Genomic DNA, 23,346 nt, shown 5'->3' with positions numbered 1-23,346 from the left:
CTCCTGACGCTGGCCTCTGTCCTCGGAGGCCGGGGTGCTGACGGTGCTTGGCAGCGCTGCTGGCTGTCGGGCCGCCATCCTCTGCTCCATCTCTCTCTTCCATTCTTCGATGGCGTCCCGCTGGGCCCTTGCCATCCTCCGGCCAGGATCTTCCATACCGGCGCGGAGGAATTCGGTATCCTCCCGGGGGAGCTTGGCCACCAGCTCCTCCAGGGTATAAGGCACTTCGGCCTGCAGCATGCCTCTGGCAGGGTCTCCGGTGCTGCTGCGGTCCATGTCCTTTCCCGGGTGCACCCTGTCTCCCGGTTTTCCTTCCTCCCCTCCCCTTTCATGGGCGGTTCCAGGGCAATCTGTTGTCGGTCACTTCCAAGGGCAGCCCCCCCCACGTCGATGGACACATCCACATACATAATCACTGCTGCTTGGGGCGGGCCCCACTTTTGGCGCCATTCTGGGACCTGGCCCACGATGGGAGGTGACCTTTGGTTGTTGTTTGGCTGGCACATAATGGCTCCCGTTCTTCAGGGGTGGGCGCCACATTCAGTAGAAAACACAGTCTTTTAGGCACACAATACCCGATGGTAGCAGGTGGGTTACGTATCCTGCCAACTACGCCAAAGTTGACGCGGCCCCTGGGCCGCGGGGCATCCGGAGCTGGGCCGGTAGATGCCGGGGGTTGTAGTCACTGTGGCGGTGACCCGGTCCATGACCCAGGGCGGTCAATCCAAGGGTAGTAGATGTATATAGGTTATATATAATGTCCGACTACGCCACCTGTGGAGTGCGGTTAATAGAGACCGCCGCTGCGGAACAGTCCTCTGAAGCCAGTGGTATAGCAGCAAGGGTAGTATAACTCCCCACAGGAAGAGTGTAGCTTCAGGGCAGTGTGCGTGAATGATGGTGGTTGTGCAGGGTGTTCCAGTGCAGTGAGTGCTGGCGCAGCAAGGAACACCGAGACAAGATAGTGCAGTCCCAGGGTCTTTACTCACAGTTGTTGAAGTTCAAGTTACAGACGTCCAAGCAACTTCCCACGTCATGCTGCACGTACTCAGTGAGGGGCTCAGTCCACCCTCAGGTATCTCTGGAGCATTTAGCAGGACCCCCTTCTGTGTGTCCTCTCTCTGGCCTGCTCCCTGCACCTCACACCCAGTGGCACTTCTATCCGGTAACCTCGGGCCTTGGCGGGCGACGTGTGTTCCGTCCCCTGAGTCCTATGTGGCTACCTTCTTAGTGGGACTGGTGTGGACTTCGGCTTCCAGCACATGAAATACTGCAGCCTCCGGTTTCTAGTTGAGCCTTAGTAGTTTTCTCCACTAGTTGAGTGACCGGTTCCCCTTATCTGGCCTGACCCCTCTACCTCCTGGTAGCAGCGGGCGTACGGGTGGCTTGCTGCACGGCCCATACCTCTAGGGTCCCTTCACTCCTCATTCCTGGAGCCGTCCTGCTCCCGTCTCCTCTCAGACTTGGACCTCGGTGCTAGGCCCGCCTCCGGAGCAGAGCTCATACAGAGCCTCTGCTCCTGTCACTTCTCCTCCTCTGACTGACTTTACTCTCTGACCTAAGATAGTTTCCTATTTATACTGCTTCCTTTCAAGCGCTCCCAGGATCTACTTCCTCCACCCCATCCACTACATTTTTCCCCCTCTCTAGGTGGTTCCCCCCACTCCAGCCAGGGATCAGGTACTGTGCTCTCCGGTAGGAGCAATCTCGCCCTGTCCCCCGGAAATGTGGTGTAGTGAATGCAGGTGTTAGGGTCCTGAGTAGTGTTGAGCCACCCTTGTAGTGTTCGAGTTCGGTTCGGTTCGTCGAACACCCGTGTGTTCGCCGAACTGTTCATCGAACTGTTCGTCGAACACCTTCGAACACCGTTAAAACCAATGGCAGGCAAACAAAAACACATAGAAACACATAGAAAACACCTTCAAAGGTGTCCAAAAGCTGACAAACTGCTCAGAAGACATAACTAACACATGGAAAAGTGACAAGTACATATAGTCATGCGAAAATAAAAGAGGTGGAGGAGTAAAAGGAGGGGGAGACACAGATATAGGCATGTCATGCCCTTCTAAAATCCAAAAAGTGAGAAGCCGACACGGCCAGTCCGCTCCTGCCCGTGCCACCTCCGTGTCGCCGGGTTTGTGCCAGAGCCGCGGTGAACCCTGATGGCCAGCCCCCCTCTCCCAATACTGGTGCCTGTCCGCTGGTGGGTCGAGTGAGCCCCCCTGTGGTGGAGGCAGCTCTAAGCTTTTTAATTTAAATTGTCTCTCTAATTTGAATGAATACACTTTAAATCCATTTACAAGGATCTATTGGAGGGCAAGTCTCATGCCAGCAGCCGCGTAATTCCAGCTCCAGTAGCGTCCACTAAAGCTGCTGCAGTTAAAAAGCTTTTATAAGGATCGAGCTCGGCTGTCCACCGCAAGGCATCCTACTGCCAGTCCCAGCCCCTATGCCTTGGGGTGCCTCCTGATGCTCTTCACTGAGTATCCCGTGGTCCCGAAGCATTTCCTTTGAAAAAATGAAGTGTCCAAACTACAGGTGGTGTAGCTTGCTTAACAGCCGGGATAATCCGCTGACTAGCAGACCCTGCTACTAGGCACAAAGTATTTCCTGGGCTAGATGCAGTTAAAAATTTGTAATTAGATTCTCTCGTTGGATGCTGAGAAAGCATTCCATAGAGTCTCCTGGCACGCCATATATGATTCTCTTAAAAAGCTTGGGGTAGGGGTCTAGGGGACCCTTTTATAGCCAAAATCACGGCCCTGTATCGCAATACGTCACCTAGGCTGAAGATAAATGGAACTGTAGCACCCTGAGGGCTCGGTTGCTACAGAGGTATTGCACCTCACCCAGAGGTGTGATATCTCACTCTCAGGTAAGGATGTAGTGTGGATCAGGACCCGACACCTGCATGCATTACACCACATTGCCGTGGGGCAGGGCGACCAATATGCCCCTGAGATGGGCACGACAGTCCCTGTCCCTGGCTGGAGTGGGGGGAGGGAACACTGAGGAAGGGGAACCCTGTAGTGCAGGAGCAGGGAGGAAGCAGTTCCTGGGTGCATTGAGAAGGGAGTATAAAAGGTGGGCACCATCTTAGTTCAGTGCAGAGAAGTCTGAGCAGAAGTGGCAGGGAGCAGGGGCTCTGCATGAGCTCTGCTCCGGAGGCGGGCCTAGTAACAGAGGCCCAGGCCTGGAAGAGGGAGAAGGAAGGAAGAGGAGCGGAGAAGGCTCCAGGAACGAGGAACGAAGGGATCTCAGGGGTGCGGACGGGCGAGTCGCCACCGCACGCCAGAATCCACCTGCGTGGAGGGGTCAGGCCAAAGGGGGAGACCGGTCCCCGAAACTAGTGGAGGCAGGAAACGACCCTCAGGTAGAAACAGGAGGCTGTGACATTTTATGTGGCGCAGCCCCTCGCTACACCCGCTAGGAAGGCACCACATAGGGTCAGGGAAACTGGCGCCAAGTTTACCAAGAGGAGGCCCGAGGCAGCCGGACAGAAGGGTTGGTAAGAAAGGCCAGACAAAGGACACACAATGGGGGTCCTGTGAAGCACTCCAAAGTTATCTGGGAGTTGTCTGAGCCCCTCACCTGGTGAGCACAGTACGACGTGGGCAGCCGTTACCTGCAGACGTGGTCTGGATAATAAGAACTGTGAGTAAAGGCCCTGGACTGCATCACTGACTCCGTGTCATTACTGCTGCTGCCCTGCACCATCACCCCCATCCTCCGCATACACTGCCCTGAGGCTATACTCCTCCCGTGGGGAGTTATGCTACGCTCTGCTGCACCCACAACACCAGCCTCAGCGGTCTGCCCTGGAGCGGCGGTTCACTCTGACCGCAATCCACGGGTGGCATAGTCGGACATTTAAACATCAAAACCACATAAATAGTTCCGCCACTGGTTTGACCGCCCTGAGCCACGGAACCGGGTTGCCGCCACGGAGACTACAACCACCAGCATCCACCAAAAAGGGTCTGGCTCCGGGTGTCCCAAGGCCCAGGGGGCGCGTCAGAACATTTTAATCACCTTTCATAATCACCAATGGGACAAGGCAGGGATGTTCTCTGTCCCCTCTCTTATACATCCTAGTGACGGAGCACCTGCTCTCATCAATTCGCCATAACCCCAATATTAGGTGGATTGAGGTGGGAGGCACCGAGTACAAGTGCTCTCTATTTGCTGATGATGTCCTAGTATATATGACTCAATCACATATATCCATCCATGCTGTTATGGCTGAAATAGATCACTTTGTTACATGGTCAAATTTTAAAATCAATGCAGCGAAGTCTGAGGCCCTCGATGTCTCCCTCCCCAAATCCATATAGGATTCCATCCAGTCCAACTTTCCCTTTGCCTGGCCCTCACAGGGTATCAAATACTTAGGAATTCCTATTCATAGAGACCTCTCCCATCTATGTTATCTTAATTTTGGGCCCTTTATTGAACAACTCCATACAGACCACGGTTGGCAAGTTAGAACTGTAAGATTCACTACGTGAACCACTGGTGTTTTGTGGAAAAGCACATGTACACTGTGTTCCAAATTATTATGCAAAAAGTGTTTAGGAGTGATAAGGGAAGAATTTGTTTGTTTGTCAGTTAAACTCATTGATGGTGATGTGTGTCAGGGCTCTTTATATCACTGTAAGCAATTGCAGACACCAGTGCTAATTAGTTTGGCAGGTGTGTCCAATGAAAGGCAAGACTACTTAAGAAGGCTCTCTCACATTATTCAGCAGCCTACATTTTCTGCCAAAATGGGAAAGAAAAAGGATGTGTCGGCTGCTGAGAAGCAACAAATTGTGGAGTGTTTAGGTCAAGGCATGACTACAATCAACATTGTGCGATGATCAGGATGAAGTGTCTTGGCAATCAAGAAGTATGTAGCTGATTCACAGTACACACGTGTGCGTGCTGATAAGGGCAAATTGAGGACTCTTTCCTACAGGCAATTACGTCAGGTTGAAAGAGCAGCGGCAAAAAAGCCTTGTCATAGCAGCAGACAAGTTTTTGAAGCTGCTTGTGCCTCCAACGTCCCCCGAACAACAAGATGCAGGGTCCTTCAGAGGTTTGCAGCTGTGCATATGCCATCCTGTCGACCTCCTCTATCCACTTCACACAAGCAGAAACGGCTCCAGTGGGCCAAACATTACATGAAGACTGATTTCAAAACTGTTTTGTTCACGGATGAGTGCCGTGCAGCGCTCGATGGTCCAGATGGATGGAGTGGAGGATGGCTGGTTGATGGACACCCCACGCAAACACGGCTACAGCGCCAACAAGGAGGAGGTGGAGTAATGTTTTGGGCTGGAATCATGGGGAGAGAGATTGTCGGCCCCTTTAGGATCCCTGAAGGCGCTAAAGATGAACTCCATAATGTATGTGGATTTTCTCAAACAGCACTTCCTGCCATGGTTCAAGAAGAAGAACCGTGTATTTCACAGCAAGATCATTTTTCTGCATGATAATGCACCATCTCATGCTGCACATAAAACATCTGCATCTCTGGCTGATATGGGCATAAAAGGGGACAAACTTATGGTGTGACCCCCATGCTCCCCTGACCTCTACCCCATTCAGAACCTTTGGAGCATCATTAAAAGGAGTGTCTATGATGGCGGGAGGCAGTTCACATCTAAGCAACAGCTCTGGGAGGGTATTCTGTCCTCATGCAAAACAATTGAAGCAGAAACCATCCAAAACCTGACAAATTCAATGGACGAGAGAGTTCAGAAGCTCCTTTCGAACAAGGGGTCCTATGTGAAAATGTAACATCACCTAGAATTAAGTTTTGAGTTGAAAACTGTTTGATTTCAGTTTCTAACAACCTGCTAATGCTTATAATTTCAAAAATGACCATTTTTTTGGTCTTTATTAAAATGAAAAGGTTGATTGAAAAGTTTGGGGGATCTAAGAGTGTGGCAACCCAGTAGTCATGATTACTTCGAATTCTGACAATATGAGGGTCATGCTGCAGGTAGTGCAGCAAGAAGGCACTTATGTGTCTTGCGCATCTCGGAGCCCCAAAATTATTTTCCGGGCTAGATGCAGCTAAAAATTATTTTTAATTTTAAATCTGGTGAAGCTTTAGTATAGATGGCCTAATAGGATCAGTGCTGCACACTGCTACAAAGCCCAAATTATTTTCCAGTCAAGATACAGATAAACATGATTAGTAATTTGAAAGCTTAAAACGGTTGGTAGGGTGATTTTAACCAATCATCAAGCTTTTACTCTCCCCAGGATGACACAGGGGTAGAAAAGTCGTTTCGGATCCATGATTTGTTCATCTTTATAAACGTGAGTCTGTCTACATTATCAGTGGAGAGCCGCGTGCGCTTATCTGTCAGCACACCACCAGCAGCGCTGAACACACGTTCAGACAGAACGCTGGCTGCGGGGCATGACAAGATCTCCAAGGCGTAAGTGGCTAGCTCCGGCCATTTATCCAGATTGGAAGCCCAAAAAGAGCAAGGGTCCAGTGACACAGTCGTGGCTTCAATGTTTACTTGGAGATACTCCTGTACCATCGTCTCTAGGCGTTGACTATGTGTCAGACTTCTTGTCTCCTGTGGCCTTGCAAAGGATGGGCTAAAAAAGTGGTGAAATGATTCCGCAAAATTGATGTTACCAGCAGATACTGTGGTTCTGTTACGGTTTGAGTGCTGAACACTTGACGGTCCCACGGTTGGCAAGTTGGAACTGTGAGATTCACTACGTGCACCACTGGTATTTTGTGGAAAAGCACATGTAAGATTCTGCAACAGTCTCTGCTGATACTCCTGCATGCGTGCATCCCTTTCTATGGCAGGAATAATTTCTGCAAATTTACTTTTGTACCAGGGATCTAACAGTGTGGCAACCCAGTAGTCAGGATTATTTCTAATTCTCACAATTCGAGGGTCATGTTGCAGGTAGTGCAGCAAGAAGGCACTCATGTGTGTTGCGCATCCAGGAGCACCAAGTCCCTGTTGTGTTGGTGGCGAGGTAACAATCATGCTTCCTTCCTCTGTCCTCTCCCCCCAACCTCGCACAACAGAAATGTGATCAAGGTCTCCCTCATCTGATGAGTCTTCCATCAGTTCGTCCTCCACTTCTTCCTGGGCTCCTGCACCTTCCTCACTAGTTTGGCTGCTACCATGCGCCCTGGTAAAACCATCTCCCCCACCCTCACATGCCTGCCGCCTTGATGCTGCCGACCGTCTGGACCTTGCAGATGTTAGCCCTTCCGCATACAACTCCTCCTCCTCTACTTCCTCCACCTCCTCTTGTGCCACCACCTGACTCCGAATTCTGTTTAACATGTGCTCCAGCATGTAAATCACCGGAATAGTCATGCTGATAATGGCATCGTCAGCACTAAACATCTTCGTCGCCATTTCAAAACTGTGCAGAAGGGTGCATAGGTCCCTGATCTGAGACCACTCCTCCAGCGTGATTTGCCCCACCTCTGAATCTCGTTGGCCCAGGCTATACGTCAGAACGTATTGCACCAGGGCTTGTCGGTGCTGCCACAGTCGCTGCAACATGTGCAGAGTTGAATTCCACCGGGTAGGCACATCGCATTTTAGCCGGTGAAGTGGCAGGCCCAACGACTTCTGTAGAGATGTAAGTCGCTGAGCTGCGGGATGCGAACGGCGGAAGTGAGCACACAGCGACCGTGCCCTCTGCAGAAGGCCATCTAGTCTGGGATAGTGGGCTAAAAATTGCTGGACAACCAGGTTCAACACGTGAGCCATACAAGGCACGTGTGTGACATTGCCCCGGCGAAGGGCCGCACCCAGGTTTGCAGCATTGTCGCACACGGCCTTCCCTGGTTTCAGGTCCAGTGGAGACAACCATTCATGAAATTGGTTCTCCAGAGCTGACCACAACTCCTCAGCTGTGTGACTCACATTTCCCAGACATTTCAAAGTAAAAACCACCTGATGACGTTGAGCCCTACTGCCAGCATAGTAAGGAGGTGTGCAGGATCCCTTCTGCGCAGTTAGAAAGCTTGTGGCATGACCAGACAGGCTTTGGGTGCAGGTGGAAGACCGAGAGGAGGTTGAGGAGGCAGAAGCAGTGGAGGAACTTTGACATAAAGAGGATTGACGCACAACTCGTGGGGACGGCAAGACTTGGACAGCAGCCCCTTGTCCTGCTGTCACCATAGTTACCCAGTGCCCAGTCAGCGACATGTAACGCCCCTGTCCATGCCTACTCGTCCAAGTGTCTGTGGTGAAATGCACCCTGTCACACACAGAGTTTCTCAAAGAAGCGGTGATGTTGTGTGCGACATGCTGGTGGAGCGCAGGCACACCTTTCTTTGAGAAGTAGTGCCGACTGGGCATCTGGTACTGGGGCACTGCGACGGACATAAGGTCTCGAAAATCCTCTGTGTCCACCAGGCGGAAAGGCAGCATTTCTGTAGCCAAGAGCTTGCAGATGGTGAAATTCAACCTCTTAGCTTTCTCATGGCTAGGAGGAAATGGTCTTTTACTTGTCCACATCTGAGGGACCGAGGGCTGGCTATTGTGCTTAGACGGGGTTGATAAGGGTGTCCCCGGCAAACTGCCGGTCTGTGAGGAAGATGCAGGCGGACATTTTAGGTTGCCTTGATCCAAAGGTGGTGCTATCGATGTCGGACAGCGCTCAACACCAGCTGGTGTTACTACCTCCAAAGAAAATGATGACCTGCCAATCACGCTGGCTGTTGCGGGTAAAGAGGTGGCAGGTCTGCGCCCCAAAACAGGTGTGACTGCTGTCCCCCCAGTCACAGAGGATGAAGAGGCCGCGGATGCACAAGATATGGCAGACGGTGGTTGGCCGGCTAGGCCGCATTGTAGCACACTGAGCTTCCCACTGCAACTTATGCTTCATGTCCATGTGCCGGTTCATGCATGAAGTACTCAAACTATGTATTTTTTGGCCTCTACTTAGCTTTTGCTGACAAATGTTACAGATAACACGAGTTGGGTCATCTTTATCGATCTGAAAAAATGCCCAGGCTATGCAAGGCTTAGCACCCATGCGACCTGAAGAGCCACCACGACTTGTGGTGAGAGGCAGAGTTGTGTTTGAGGATGCAGTTGTTGACGTGCTTCCAGTACTACGTCTCTGTCCAGGAAGGCGCAACCTGACCTCGTCGTCACTAGCATCTTCCTCCACCTCCTCTGCTGACCTCATCTCTTGGCTGACTGTGGGTTGACAGTAAGTGGGATCTCCAACCTCATCATCATCACCCTGTGTGTTATCACACCCGTCGTCCTCAGAGCCAACCTGTTCCTGCCCTGACAAAAAACTAAAGTTGTCGCTCCAATCAGGTATTTGAGTCTTATCATCGTCTTCCTCATTGTCTCCACCAACAGGAGTTACAGTTTGGGAATGAGGGTCTACATTATGGTCAGAACCTTCTGCGTCTGGTCCTGGATCCGACTCATAAAGATTCTGGGCATCAGTGCAGATCATTTCCTCGTCTGGATTCACAGAAGCGCTGGAGTCGACCTCTGATTCCCAGGCTATAGTATGAGTAAACAGCTCTGCAGACTCAACCATCTGTTCTACCTCATACTCAGACAGGCAGCTGGAGATTTGGGAGCTGTGAGGAAGCAAGTGCGATTTGGGTGACACCTTTGAGGACTGGAGTATTTGTGATGTTGAAGTTGATGTGGAGGAGAGCCCACTTAAAGGAGCACTTGATATCCGTTGAAGCACCTGCTGTTTTTGTGCCTCATCTGGAATTTGTAGCGATTGGCGTGGCCGTAAGAAAGGGATCTTATCACATTGTCCGCTAAAAGAAGTAGACATTTTAGTTTGGCTGGAAGATGGTCTTTCTTCTGCAGATGTTACTGTTGCTTTAACACCTACCCCACGGACACAACCTTTTTTCCCCTTCCCAACACGCCTATTCCCCTTTCCACCAGCAGCAGGCCTTTTTCCACTCATTTTGGTGGTTAATTAATTCACAACTCTGGAGTTGTTTGCACAAAAAAACAATGGATGGTAACCGAGCAGAGCTGAGTGGCCAAACTGTGGTATTAGGCCAAAACTATTGGCTGGATTAATAGAATAAGACCCACACACAGCTAGAAGCCCAATATTTTTTCAGAGGTAGATGCAGAAAAAAATATATTCAGTTTGCAACCTGATGGAGGTCAGTATAGATGGACTAATACAACAAGTCCCACACACAGCTAGAAGCCCAATATTTTTTCAGAGGTAGATGCAGAAAAAAATATATTCAGTTTGCAACCTGATGGAGGTCAGTATAGATGGACTAATACAACAAGTCCCACACACAGCTAGAAGCCCAAATATTTTTTCAGAGGAACTGTAGATGCAGATAAAAATTAGTTTTAATTTGCAACCTGATGGAGGTCAGTATAGATGGACTAATAGAGAAAGTCCGACACACTGCTAGAAGGCCAAATATTTTTTCAGAGCTAGATGCAGAAAAAAATTATATTCAGTTTGCAACCTGATGGAGGTCAGTATAGATGGATTAATAGAACAAGACCCACACACAGCTAGAAGCCCAATATTTTTTCAGAGGTAGATGCAGAAAAAAATATATTCAGTTTGCAACCTGATGGAGGTCAGTATAGATGGACTAATACAACAAGTCCCACACACAGCTAGAAGCCCAATATTTTTTCAGAGGTACTGTAGATGCAGATAAAAATTAGTTTTAATTTGCAACCTGATGGAGGTCAGTATAGATGGACTAATAGAGAAAGTCCGACACACTGCTAGAAGGCCAAATATTTTTTCAGAGCTAGATGCAGAAAAAAATTATATTCAGTTTGCAACCTGATGGAGGTCAGTATAGATGGATTAATAGAACAAGACCCACACACAGCTAGAAGCCCAATATTTTTTCAGAGGTAGATGCAGAAAAAAATATATTCAGTTTGCAACCTGATGGAGGTCAGTATAGATGGACTAATAGAACAAGTCCCACACACTGCTAGAAGCCCAATATTTTTTCAGAGGTAGATGCAGAAAAAAATATATTCAGTTTGCAACCTGATGGAGGTCAGTATAGATGGACTAATACAACAAGTCCCACACACAGCTAGAAGCCCAATATTTTTTCAGAGGTAGATGCAGAAAAAAATATATTCAGTTTGCAACCTGATGGAGGTCAGTATAGATGGACTAATACAACAAGTCCCACACACAGCTAGAAGCCCAAATATTTTTTCAGAGGTAGATGCAGAAAAAAATATATTCAGTTTGCAACCTGATGGAGGTCAGTATAGATGGACTAATACAAGTCCCACACACAGCTAGAAGCCCAAATATTTTTTCAGAGGTACTGTAGATGCAGATAAAAATTAGTTTTAATTTGCAACCTGATGGAGGTCAGTATAGATGGACTAATAGAGAAAGTCCGACACACTGCTAGAAGGCCAAATATTTTTTCAGAGCTAGATGCAGAAAAAAATTATATTCAGTTTGCAACCTGATGGAGGTCAGTATAGATGGACTAATACAACAAGTCCCACACACAGCTAGAAGCCCAATATTTTTTCAGAGGTAGATGCAGAAAAAACAATATTCAGTTTGCAACCTGATGGAGGTCAGTATAGATGGACTAATACAAGTCCCACACACAGCTAGAAGCCCAAATATTTTTTCAGAGGTACTGTAGATGCAGATAAAAATTAGTTTTAATTTGCAACCTGATGGAGGTCGGTATAGATGGACTAATACAACAAGTCCCACACACAGCTAGAAGCCCAAATATTTTTTCAGAGCTAGATGCAGATAAAAATTAGTTTTAATTTGCAACCTGATGGAGGTCAGTATAGATGGACTAATAGAATGATGCTATGCCCAAAAGATTTTACTTCACTAGGTGCAGTAAAAAAATTGGTATTCTATACACAGGTGGTATATCTTGCAGCACAGATAGGCTACTCCACTGACTAACACACTCTGCAATAGGCCAAAAAGGATTAGCTTTGCTAGATTCAGCCAAATGCTGTGAAAAAAACTTGCACAGCACTGGCACAGACCTGCCTGGCAAAAACTGATAGGAACTGATGTAACCTAGTCCTGAAAAGGACTCCAATTACAATTAGTCTTTACTCCCACAACCTATCTATTTAAGAGCACAGACCTCCCTGATAAAAGTCGTAGGAAATGCTGTAACCTAGTCCTTAAAAGGACTGCAATCACAACTATTCCCTACTCCCAAGCTATCTGTAGATTTGTGCGAAAATTGGCTTGAAATTAACAAGGTATAGCGCACACAGCAACAGCGGTGCCGTCTAACACGCAGCTGCAGCAGTGAGAAAATGGTGGCGACGGGGAAAATGGCTGGGTCTTATAGGGCAAGGACATGTGACATACACTGCCAATGACACATGCCCTTGCTTGTGTGAAAAAAAGCACTTCGCTCCGTGTGTGCGCTGCTGATAGGCTGACAGATTGCACCTCCCCACTGTAAATGCGGGAAAGAGAAAAAAAAATGGAGATCTTCATTGTTCCTGCAGAGATCCATCCCCTGCCCCTCCCCCCGCCCCGCTGTACACTCAAGCTGCGTATTAACATTAATTTTCATCATTACTGAGAAAAAATCCAGTTATGATTTTGGTGCACGAACAGTTATCGAACATAACCTCGAACAGCCAAATTTTTCTCAAATTGTTCGTGTTCGCCGACCGGCTCGAACACCGCCCAAAACAGCTCGAATTTGAGATTGGCGAACAGTTCGAGTAGAACAACACTCATCTCTAGTCCTGAGCTGTACTCCTTCTTTACCTGAGGGTGAGATACCACACCTCTGGGTGAGATGCAGTACCTCTGTGGCGACTGAACCCTCAGGGGCGCCACAGATGCACAGTGTGGAGCGAGGAAGGAGAGCATGCTCACACTAAGGCCGCATTCAGATGTCAGGTTTCCACGTACAATTGCTATTCGTGTTTTTCACGGATAGCATTCATACCTGTGATAGTCTATGGGGCCGTCAAGTAGTCTGCGAAAAATATCGGGGAACATGTCTGAAAATCGGCAATGCAAGTCATTGTGTCCTTGAGAAAATCGGACTGCACTCATATGACATCCAAGTGCAGTCCAATTTTCACAAACTGTCAGGGTGGAGAAAGTGGAGGCATTTTTTTTTTATTTTCTCCATGTACAAGAAAATTGGATGACACTATCACCACACTCTGGTCAAACTCTGACCAGAGTCTAATAAGAACAATTGGTCCGATATTCTCGTACGTGAAAAAATCGGATGTTTGAACAAGGCCTAAGAGATCGCTGTCAATTAAGCTAAGGGATAGTGCGCCTCATGCCAATCGATGGGCCGGAACAGTGCATAGAGTCCTTGAAATAAAAACATATTTGACTGTACTAGCAGTTTGGTTGGAGTTTTGGGTGTGACAGACCCTCTTTACAGTGTTTTATTCACTTTAAAACTGTGATAGCTGCACATTGTGTGCAATGTATGGGCACTGGCTACATTGCAGTCGGTAAGAGGGGTGGGACCATGGACAGGTATCTCATACACCACATTGAACAGAGAGTGGAGGAGAAGCTTGTTCAGGTCAATGGCCTCCATAGACTGGGAGAAAGTTTCATAAAAAACAAGTAGTTGTAAAGTACTTTAGCAGTACCTTCTTGGTTTATGATAAGTGGTCATCATCCATATTGGGTATTGGGTGGGCAGTATACCTGCATAGTCCTGTTAAATATTTTAATGTTTGCTAAGTACATGCGCAGAGTAAGTACTGTATTTGTGGTGTGTGAGAGTGAGAAGACTTCTGCTGTATGGATGTGAGTGATGTGCTTACAAGATTGAGTGTTTTGTTCAACATCTCTCTTACAGCTTGTTCCCCCTCTCTCCCTCCCCCATTTCTCAAGGATATGAGGAGGTAGTCTGGATACCCAAAGGTTCTGTCCATATTAACATTCGTCAGCTCAATGTATCAAAAAACTACCTGGGTGAGTAGAATAAATGTTAAGATCGTGGCAAAGGTTAAAAAATCATCATAATATTTCATTTTATAGAAGAACTGAATTAAGTCAATGTTAGAATAACGATTCACAAGGTGGTATTAGGCCTCAGTGTTTTACCATGAAAAAGAATGATGTGTCCAATTTTATAGGCTACATGTACTGTATCTGCACTATTATGCAGATGGTAACGATCAAGGACTGAATGGTTTGATTTAAAAGTTTCTCATTAAGAGAACCACTGTTCCATCGAAGTTGTTTGCTCTGGAAATGACACAGTTAAAACGTTATTGTTATTTTAAATTTAATTTCATAAATCAAAATTATTCTTGAAAATAAGCAACTTTGTTACATATTTTATCAGATAAATCTTCTTTCTCCTCCTGGGCTGATCTTTTACTCTCAAATCATAGGTAAAATCTGTCTTCAGCGAAGGCAGACTTTCCCATTACTGAGATAGGAGACGACAGTTGGTGCTTTTAAAATTCTATGGAAAGAGGAGGTAAGAAGAGCTAGAGGCAGACACAGACATTCTGCTGCAAGTTCAACTGAAACAACAGTTAGTTTTCCATAGACATATATGAACACCAACTGCCCTCTAATAGTAATGGGAAAATATCTATTCATTGAAGACAAATTTTATCTGTGTTTTGAGAATTTTAAGAATGAAAGATCAGTCAACGAAAAGAAAGAGTAAAAAAATGCAAGAAAGCAATAGGGTGTTATCCACTTTAAAACTTTGATAATTAAAGGTAGAACCGCTCACCTTATGAGGTCGTATGAGATACTACACTTATAGAACCTGAAAACCAGATGCAGCAGCTCCCATGAAACAGTAGATTTAAGTAGCAGGATTGGAAGTGTTTCTGTGCTCTCTGAAATATGACACAATTAGAGGTATGATAAAATTGTATGTTTATATTCAATGCGTTTCAGAGTCCATTCAGAGTCAACCTTTTAAAGTGTCATATTCCGGAGAGTGCAGAAACACTCCCAATTCTGCTACTATTTAAGAAGAAGAAAGAAGTTGATTTGTCTGATTAAAATATATTACAAAGTTTCTTATTTTCAGGTGTACTATTGATTTATGAGATAAAAATTAAGACAATAGTTACTCTTTAACAAATACCAGACTCTGCAGAGAATTGTATCTGTAATTGAGCTCAATAACCTCATTATTAGCCCTGGTTCAGATGGGCATATTTCATGGTCTGTATAAGGACTGCAATGCTTAGATGGACTGCGGGTCTCTGGACCTGAACTTACAGCCTCATAGACACATACGGACCATTAAATATGCCCGTCTGAACCCAACATTAGGTTGTTTTAAGTCTTTCCTTTCCAGAGCGCTCAGCTCGGAGGGAACACTGAAGACAACCCCTTTTGATAACGACATAAGAGCTCTAATGGTACCATCTCACATAACGACGCACCAGCGATCCCGACAACGATGTGACCTGGCCGATATCGCTGGTGCGTCGCTAAGTGATCGCTGGTGAGCTGTCAAACAGGCAGGCTCACCAGCGATCAGGGGAGCAGCGACATCATGGAGAGAATCTTTCCACGATGTCCTGCTCCTGGTTACCAGCCTGCTGAAGCAGGAGCAGGCTGGTAACCATGATAAACATCTGGTTACTAGGGGCACACACGCACCTAGTAACCCGCTGTTTATCATGGTTACCACTCTGCTACGGTGAGCAGAGTGGTAACCATGTTAAATAGCGGGTTACTAAGTGCGCGTGTGCCCCTAGTAACCCGCTGTTTATCATGGTTACCAACCTGATCGCTGGTCACACACAGCGATGTGTGCTGACCATTGGGAGGGCAAGGACCAAAAAATGGTCCAGGACACATTGCAGCGATCAGCGACCTCACAGCAGGGGCCTGATCGCTGCAAAGTGTCACACATAGCGACATCGCTGGTGAGGTCGCTGTTGCGTCACCAAAACCGTGACTCCGCAGCAATCTCGCTAGCGATCTCGCTATGTGAGACGGGGGCTTAAGTTGCCAGAGTGGACAGACAGAAAAAGAGTAGCTATCACTTTGGCAACCCCTGTCCATCTATTTATTACATGGTACACTATTCACAAAAGGCTGGCATGTAAATCCTCATTCAGATCATCGTGATACGACAAAAGAGGAGAGATTTTAATTTTTGGGGTTCATTTTGATCCGTAACTAGGATCAAAACCGGACATGACTCCATAATTTGTTTGAAGATTTTTACACGAGTTGCAAAAAAACACAGACATGTGAACAGGTACATAGATTATGATGGGTATGTGTCCTATCCTTGAATCACCAGCACAGAACATGTACTTGGATGTATTTAAAAAAACATGTCTTATGAGACAAATTCTTTACAACTGTTTCCACATTTTGTGCCAGATTCATCATTTGCGTATTTTTAAAGTCACTTCTCTTTTTTTGTCTTTCGGTATTCGTTGACGTCTATCGTCTATTTGCACCAATTTCTTTAAAATCCAACCCTAGGTTCATTAATTTTGCGCAAAAGAAAGCATGTTCTTTATTTTTGTCTCACTTTTTTAGAACTTTTTAATCTCAAAAAGTCACATGCTCTGTTAAATGTTTGCAATATTCACACAAAAATGTAAGATTTACATAAATATGCAAATTGTCTCTTCAGAGAGGAAGAGAACTTGAACCCTAGTGCCATCTATTGGAAGTAACAATCCTAAAAGTCACTATCGACCCTTTAACGAGTCTTGCCATATGACTTAAGATAAAAGCAAAAGTAGAATCTCAATTTGCAGACACCTTTATGGTCACATCTTTGTAACCAAATGCTAACATGTACTAGCTCTAGTTAAAATGAATTATTTTTTTCTGCTGCTCATGTCTTCAAATGCAAAAGTGTCTATATATTGTCAGAAGCTGTCAATCACTGTCACCATATCCTAAATACTGCCCCCCATAAGCACTCATGCTAGCCGTGGCTTATCTACTATTAAGCTTAACTCCAACAGGCCCAATCCTTTTTTTCCCCATGGCAGAAGTCTGTGAACTAGTCACACCACCTTGCACATGAAAAAGCCACCTGGTCATTGTTAGGTCTGGATGAATTTGCCCTAATTTGTATAGGCGTCTTAAATCTGCAAATTGCCTCTTCAGAGAGGAGGAGGACTTGAACTCTAGCGTCACCTATTGGAAGTAACAATCCTAAAAGTCACTATCAACCCCTTAACAAGCCTTTCCATATGAACTAGGATTAAAGCCAAACCAGAATCTCAGTTTGCAGATATATTGTTTTGGGGTGTTGCCCCTCATCAATGCAAAGTATGAGATCTGATTTGGCTGGGTGAGACGCTTAAAGGGAACCTGTCAAGTCCCCGTGCCCCCAAAACCAACAGCAGTTTTGTCTGCATATGTAAATCCCCTGCCTACCAGTCCCTGTATTACATTATACACATGAACAGATCTTTAGAAAAAGTATTTTTAAAGTCTGTTTATGATATGTAAATGAGGCCTTTGACTAGTCGATGGGGTGATAGTGTCCTGTGGGCGTGATAACATAACTTACAAGTGTCGGCGTCATCGCCAGCACTATACATACCTCGCGCATACGCGCGGCTTTTTTCCCTCACTGCATTGATCCTCTGAAGTCTGGTGTACGCCTGCCGGCTTCAGAGAGGTGCAGTGCACGTGATTGGATGTCTTCTGCACTTGACGTGTTTCCCCTCTCTTATATGAGGCTCATCATGCTGAGAATACTTAGCACGCTATCCAGCAATCTGTTTGAGCTATCTGCTATTCACGGAGATACCTGTGCCCGATGAGCGGCGAAGCGCTTTGTCACATAGTGCACACCTTATTTGACAATGACCCGAAACACACAGCCAGGAAAACTAAGCAGTTGCTCCATTAGAAGCATCTAGAAGATCATCTAGCAATCTATTTAAGCTAAGTATTCTCAACACATACTCCTGATGATATAGGAGAGAGAGGGGAAATGCTTCGAGTGTGGGGGCCTTAGAAAACTAATAATACCTCCTGTGTCCCCCCTTGATGATTACAATAATGTAATAGTTCCCACTCAATATTTAATTTTGTCCTGGGTGCCTCTTAAATGAATAATGTCTTCTTAGCACTTAATAATGCCCCAAGTGATTTAACATATAGTAATAATGCCCCATGTCCTCCAAATATACTAATGATGACCTGAGTTCCCACTATATATATAATTCTCACATATACTAATAATGCCCCTTAGTCATCCCCACATATGCTATTATGACCCCATGAGTCATACCCCACATATAATAATAGTGCCCTCTGAGTTCCCCATATATACCAATAATGCCCCCTGAGTCCTCACTATATATACTAATTTTGCTCCAATAGTCCTCCCTACATATGGTTATAAGGGCTCTTTAGTTCCCCCCACATACAATGAGAAAAATAGGTATTTGATACTCTGTCGAATTTGCAAGTTTTCCCACCTACAAAGAATGGGGAGGTCTGTAATTTTTATCGCAGGTACACTTCAACTGTGAGAGACAGAATCTAAAAAATAATGAAAAAAATTAAATTGCATTTTATTGCATGAAATAAGTATTTGGTCACCTACCAACCAGCAAGAATTCTAGCTGTCACAGACCTGTTAGTTTTTCTTTAAGATGCCGCTTTCTAAGGATACCAGGGACAAAATTGTAGAGCTGCACAAGGCTGGGTTGGGCTACAGGATAATAGGCAAGCAGCTTGGTGAGACGGCAACAACTATTGGCGCAATTATTAGAAAATGGAAGAAACACAAAATGACTGTCAATCTTCCTCGGTCTGAGGTTCCATGCAAGGTTTCGCCTCGTGGGGTAAGGATGTTTCTGAAAAAGGTCTGAAATCAGCCCAGAACTACACAGAATGACCTGGTCAATGACCTGAAGAGAGCTGGTACCACGGTCTCAAACATTACTAACACACTACGCTATCATGGATTAAAACCCTCAGATCACGCAAGGTCCCCCTGCTCACGCCATCACATGTCCAGGCCCGTTTGAAGTTTACCAGTGACCATCTGGATTATCCAGAGGAGGCATGGGAGAAGGTCATGTGGTCAGATGAGACGAAAAAAGAACTTTTTGGTATCAACTCCACTCACCGTATTGGGTGGAAGAAGAAGGATGAGTACAACCCCAAGAACACCGTCCTAACTGTGAAGCATGGTGGAGTAAACATCATACTTTGGGGATGCTTTTCTGCAAAGAGGACAGGGCGCTGCACTGTATTGAAAGGAGTATGGATGGGGTCATGTGTCGCAAGATTTTGGCCAACAACCTCCTTCCCTCAGTAAAAGCATTGAAGATGGGTCGTGGCTGGGTCTTCCAGCATGATAATGACCCGAAACACACAGCCAGGGAAACTAAGGAGTGACTCCATAAGAAACATTTCAAGGTTCTAGAGTAGCCTAGCCAGTCTCCAGATCTGAACCTAATAGAAAATCTTTGCAGGGAGCTGAAACCTAGCAACATCCCTGAAACCTGAAAGATCTGGAGAAGAAGATCTGTATGGAGGAGTGGGCCAAAACCCCTGCTGCAGTGTGTGCAAACTTGGTCAAGAACTAAGGGAAATGTCTGAAATTGCAAATAAAGGTTTCTGTACCAAATATTAAGTTCTGTTTTTCTATTGCATCAAATACTTATTTCATGCAATAAAATGTAAATTAAGTATGTGAAAATCATACAATGTGATTTTCTGAATTTTATTAGATTCGGTCTCTCACAGTTGAAGTGTACCTATGATAAAAATTACAGACCTCTCCATTCTTTGTAGGTGGGAAAACTTGCAAAATCGCCAGAGTATCAAATACTTATGTTCCCCACTGTATACTAATTGTGTCCATTGAGCACCCCCACCTATACTAATAGAGAACTTTGAGTCCTCCTACATACACTAATACCACCTGAGTTTCCCCCCCAAATAATGTCCCCTGAATCCCCTCACATATGCCAATAATGCCTCCTGAGTCCACCCCCACAATATAGTAATAATGGCCCATGAATGCCCCCACTAATAATGTCCCGTAAGTCCCCCTACATATGCTAATAATATCCCTCAGTCTCCCCCACATACACTAATAATGGCACTTGAGTCCCCCAACATATACTAATAATGCCCCAAGTCCCCCCGCAAATACTAATAGTGTCCCTGAGTACCCCCAACATTCTGTAGTAATATAAACTAATAATGCCTCCTGTTTCACCACAGAAAAATAATAATGTGTGACAGACAGACAATTAAAGATTATATATACTGTATATATACTCACCTAACCAAGGATCCTGGGGAGTCCACAAGCGCAGTCAGATGGAGCGACATCACGCCAACTGCAGCAGGATCCTGACTTCCTGTGCGTGCCCCAATTATTCTCTACGTGATTTGCAGCCTACACAACAGAGTTGTAGGGCAGGAAGACCATGATTCCGTGTGGGCCCCACTGTGTGAGTGGGACCATGGCGACCACCCCATCTGTTTCCCCAGTAGCTACACTACTGAATGTGATGGTTGCTGAAGACAATTTTTTAGCAAGTCTATTATATCATCGTGTTCATACACCTTAGTTTTTAATTAGCTATTTTGGGAATAATTACATATTGTTCCCTCACAAAACTCCTAATAAACCTGACCAAGATCAGGCGTGTGAAAACGTTGGTTATCTTGTAAAGTGTGTTTCCTCTGAATCTGACATACTGACACATGATTAATCATACCGTAATTCTCTTCACTGCATTAAAGGAGTGCTGTGGTATTTCATATACAATTACATATTTATTGTGTATTTTGTAGCTCTGAAAGAAAGCGATGGGAGTGAATACTTTATTAATGGCAAACTTCAACCAGACACACCACGGAAATTTGATGCTGCTGGGACCATGTTTCACTATAGAAGACCTCAGGATGAACCAGAGTCACTTGAAGCCTTAGGGCCCACTAATACAACACTGGTTCTTATGGTGAGCAGTTATTATTTGTTCTGTGAAGAGATGTGTGTCATTTGTAGGACAAGTTTTAAAATTTCTAAGTTGTAAAACCTGCTTCTCTTTATAGTCACACTTGTCAGATTTGTTGCAAAAAGGAATGTCTGTTAGAGATGATCAAATCGACCTGCTGCTAATCGACTTCAAGTCAAATTTCCTGAAAGTTACAGGTCCCAGCAAATTTTAACAATTTGTGATTTGATTCACACTGTTTGCAAGAAAAAAATGCCCAATGTCATTTCATACATTGCATTAGCCAGAGAGCAGGCTCACATGATGTCAAGTGCAGCCTTCTACATAATGCCGTCCAGGGTTGCTATCAGGGCATTACTGCCCTTACTGTTGTATGGAGCCCGGTGAACAGCAGTAAAGAGCGGGGGCCCGTTCCGGAACACCCCCTCTTGTGCTTCTGCTCACTGGCCCTGTGGTATCTTGTGCTGGTGTGCTGCTGCCACCGTATATCTCGGCGCAGTGAGCTTCTGCCTTGGAGCTGCACGGCCAAATGGCCGTGCAGCTCCAAGGGAGTCCCTCCGCCTCTTCTGTGAAGCGCTGGAGTCGGCACATACACAATGACGTCATCGCGTACTCACCGGCATCGAGCGCCAGGATGCCAGTCCTGAAGTGGAGCTACAGGGATCGTATGAGAGGTAAGTATGAAAACTTTATTATTTTTTTTAATAGAATTAATTAAATGGTCTTGGGGGGGAGCATATGATGAAGTGGGACTGGGGAGTGGGCAGAGCATATGATGAACTGGTACTGGGGAGTGGGCAGAGCATATGATGAACTGGGACTGGGGAGTGGGCAGAGCATATGGTGAACTGGGACTGGGGAGTGGGCAGAACAAATGATGAACTGGGACTGGCCAGAGCATATGATGAAGTGGACTGGGCAGAGCATATGATGAAGTGGGACTGGGGAGTGGGCAGAGCATATGATGAACTGGGACTGGGGAGTGGGCAGAGCATATGGTGAACTGGGACTGGGGAGTGGGCAGAACAAATGATGAACTGGGACTGGCCAGAGCATATGATGAAGTGGGACTGGGCAGAGCATATGATGAAGTGGGACTGGGGAGTGGACAGAGCATATGATGAACTGGGGAGTGGGCAGAGCATATGGTGAACTGGGTAGGGGGCAGAGCATATGATGATCTGGGTAGTGGGCAGAGCATATGATGAACTAGGACTGGGGAGTGGGCAGAGCATAAGATGAACTGGGAGTGAGGAGAGCACATGATGAACTGTGAGTAGGGAGTGGGGAGAGCACATAATGGACTGGGGAGTGGGCAGAGCATATGATGAACTGGAAGTGACGGTGGGGAGAGTTAATGATGAATTAGGAGTGGAGGGGGAGAGCAAATGAAGAATGGGGGTGGGGAGAGCAAATGATGAATTGGGAGTGGAGGGTGGGGAGAGCAAATGAATTGGGAGTGGGGATGGGGAGAGCAAATAATGAATTGAGGGTGGGGTAGTGCAAATAATGATGAATTGGGAGTGGGGAGAGCAAATGATGATGCAGTGGGGGTGGGAGAAAGAGAGGACATGACAAAATGAATTGGGGTGGAGGGGAGCATGTAAATACAATGAATTGGGAGAGGGGGCATTGAGGATGACGGAGTGTGACTGGTAATGAATTGAGGGAAAGAGTACAGGTTCTAATTAATTTATATATTTATTAGGTGGGGAAAGTGGCTATTTACAGTTAGTGAGGGCGCAGTGGTGGATTACAATTTATATTTGGAATGGTGGGTTGCATAATAACTAATTATATATTAATGGTGGGTGCACATCTGTGTTCAGCTGCGTAGTGTAGTGTAAGTTGGGGAATGTGCTCTAGATAACTATGTGTTATTTTGTGCAAAGATGAGTCTTGGCTGGAAGAAATGATTGTGGTCTGTGCTGTATGAAGGAGAAAAGCGAAGATGAAAGACTTCAGATAGAGACGTCACTGGTGAGTCAGTGTGTTATCTGTACACTGACACTACACTATATACAGGTGCATCTCACAAAATTAGAATATCATCAAAAAGTTAATTATTTCTGTTCTTGAATACAAAAAGTGAAACTCATATATTATATATAGAGTCGTTAAAAACAGAGTGATCTATTTCAAGTGTTTATTTCTGTTAATTTTGATGATTATAGCTTACAGCCAATGAAAACACAAAAGTCATTATCTCAGTAAATTAGAATAATAAACAAAAAAACACCTGCAAAGGCTTCCAAAGTGTTTAAAAAGGTCCCTTAGTCTGTTTCAGTAGGCTCCACAATCATGGGGAAGACTGCTAACTTGACAGATGTCCAGAAGGCAGTCATTGACACACTCCACAAGGTCCCAGAGCTCCAATTTTCATTTGGAAATCAAGGTCCCAGAATCTGGAGGAAGAGTGGAGAGG

At 45.8% G+C, this 23,346-nt stretch overlaps 1 protein-coding gene across 2 annotated transcripts in view; it reads left to right on the top strand.

Annotated features, from left to right (window-relative positions):
* Positions 1-23,346, top strand: part of ADAMTS10 (ADAM metallopeptidase with thrombospondin type 1 motif 10) — a 337,007-nt gene that overhangs the window by 270,050 nt on the left and 43,611 nt on the right. For both annotated transcript variants that reach the window (XM_073686287.1, XM_073686289.1), the window contains 2 exons: positions 13,864-13,944; positions 20,758-20,924. In XM_073686287.1, coding sequence (XP_073542388.1) covers positions 13,864-13,944; positions 20,758-20,924 — 248 coding nt within the window. The remainder of the gene's footprint in view (positions 1-13,863; positions 13,945-20,757; positions 20,925-23,346) is intronic.

The sequence above is a fragment of the Phyllobates terribilis genome, unplaced genomic scaffold (assembly GCF_046119375.1).
Source record: "Phyllobates terribilis strain yellow unplaced genomic scaffold, ASM4611937v1 Scaffold_1__5_contigs__length_1240528914, whole genome shotgun sequence".
In the NCBI taxonomy this organism is placed as follows: domain Eukaryota; kingdom Metazoa; phylum Chordata; class Amphibia; order Anura; family Dendrobatidae; genus Phyllobates; species Phyllobates terribilis.
Note: the sequence above shows the minus strand (reverse complement) of the source record. Positions and strands in the feature narration are given on the sequence as shown.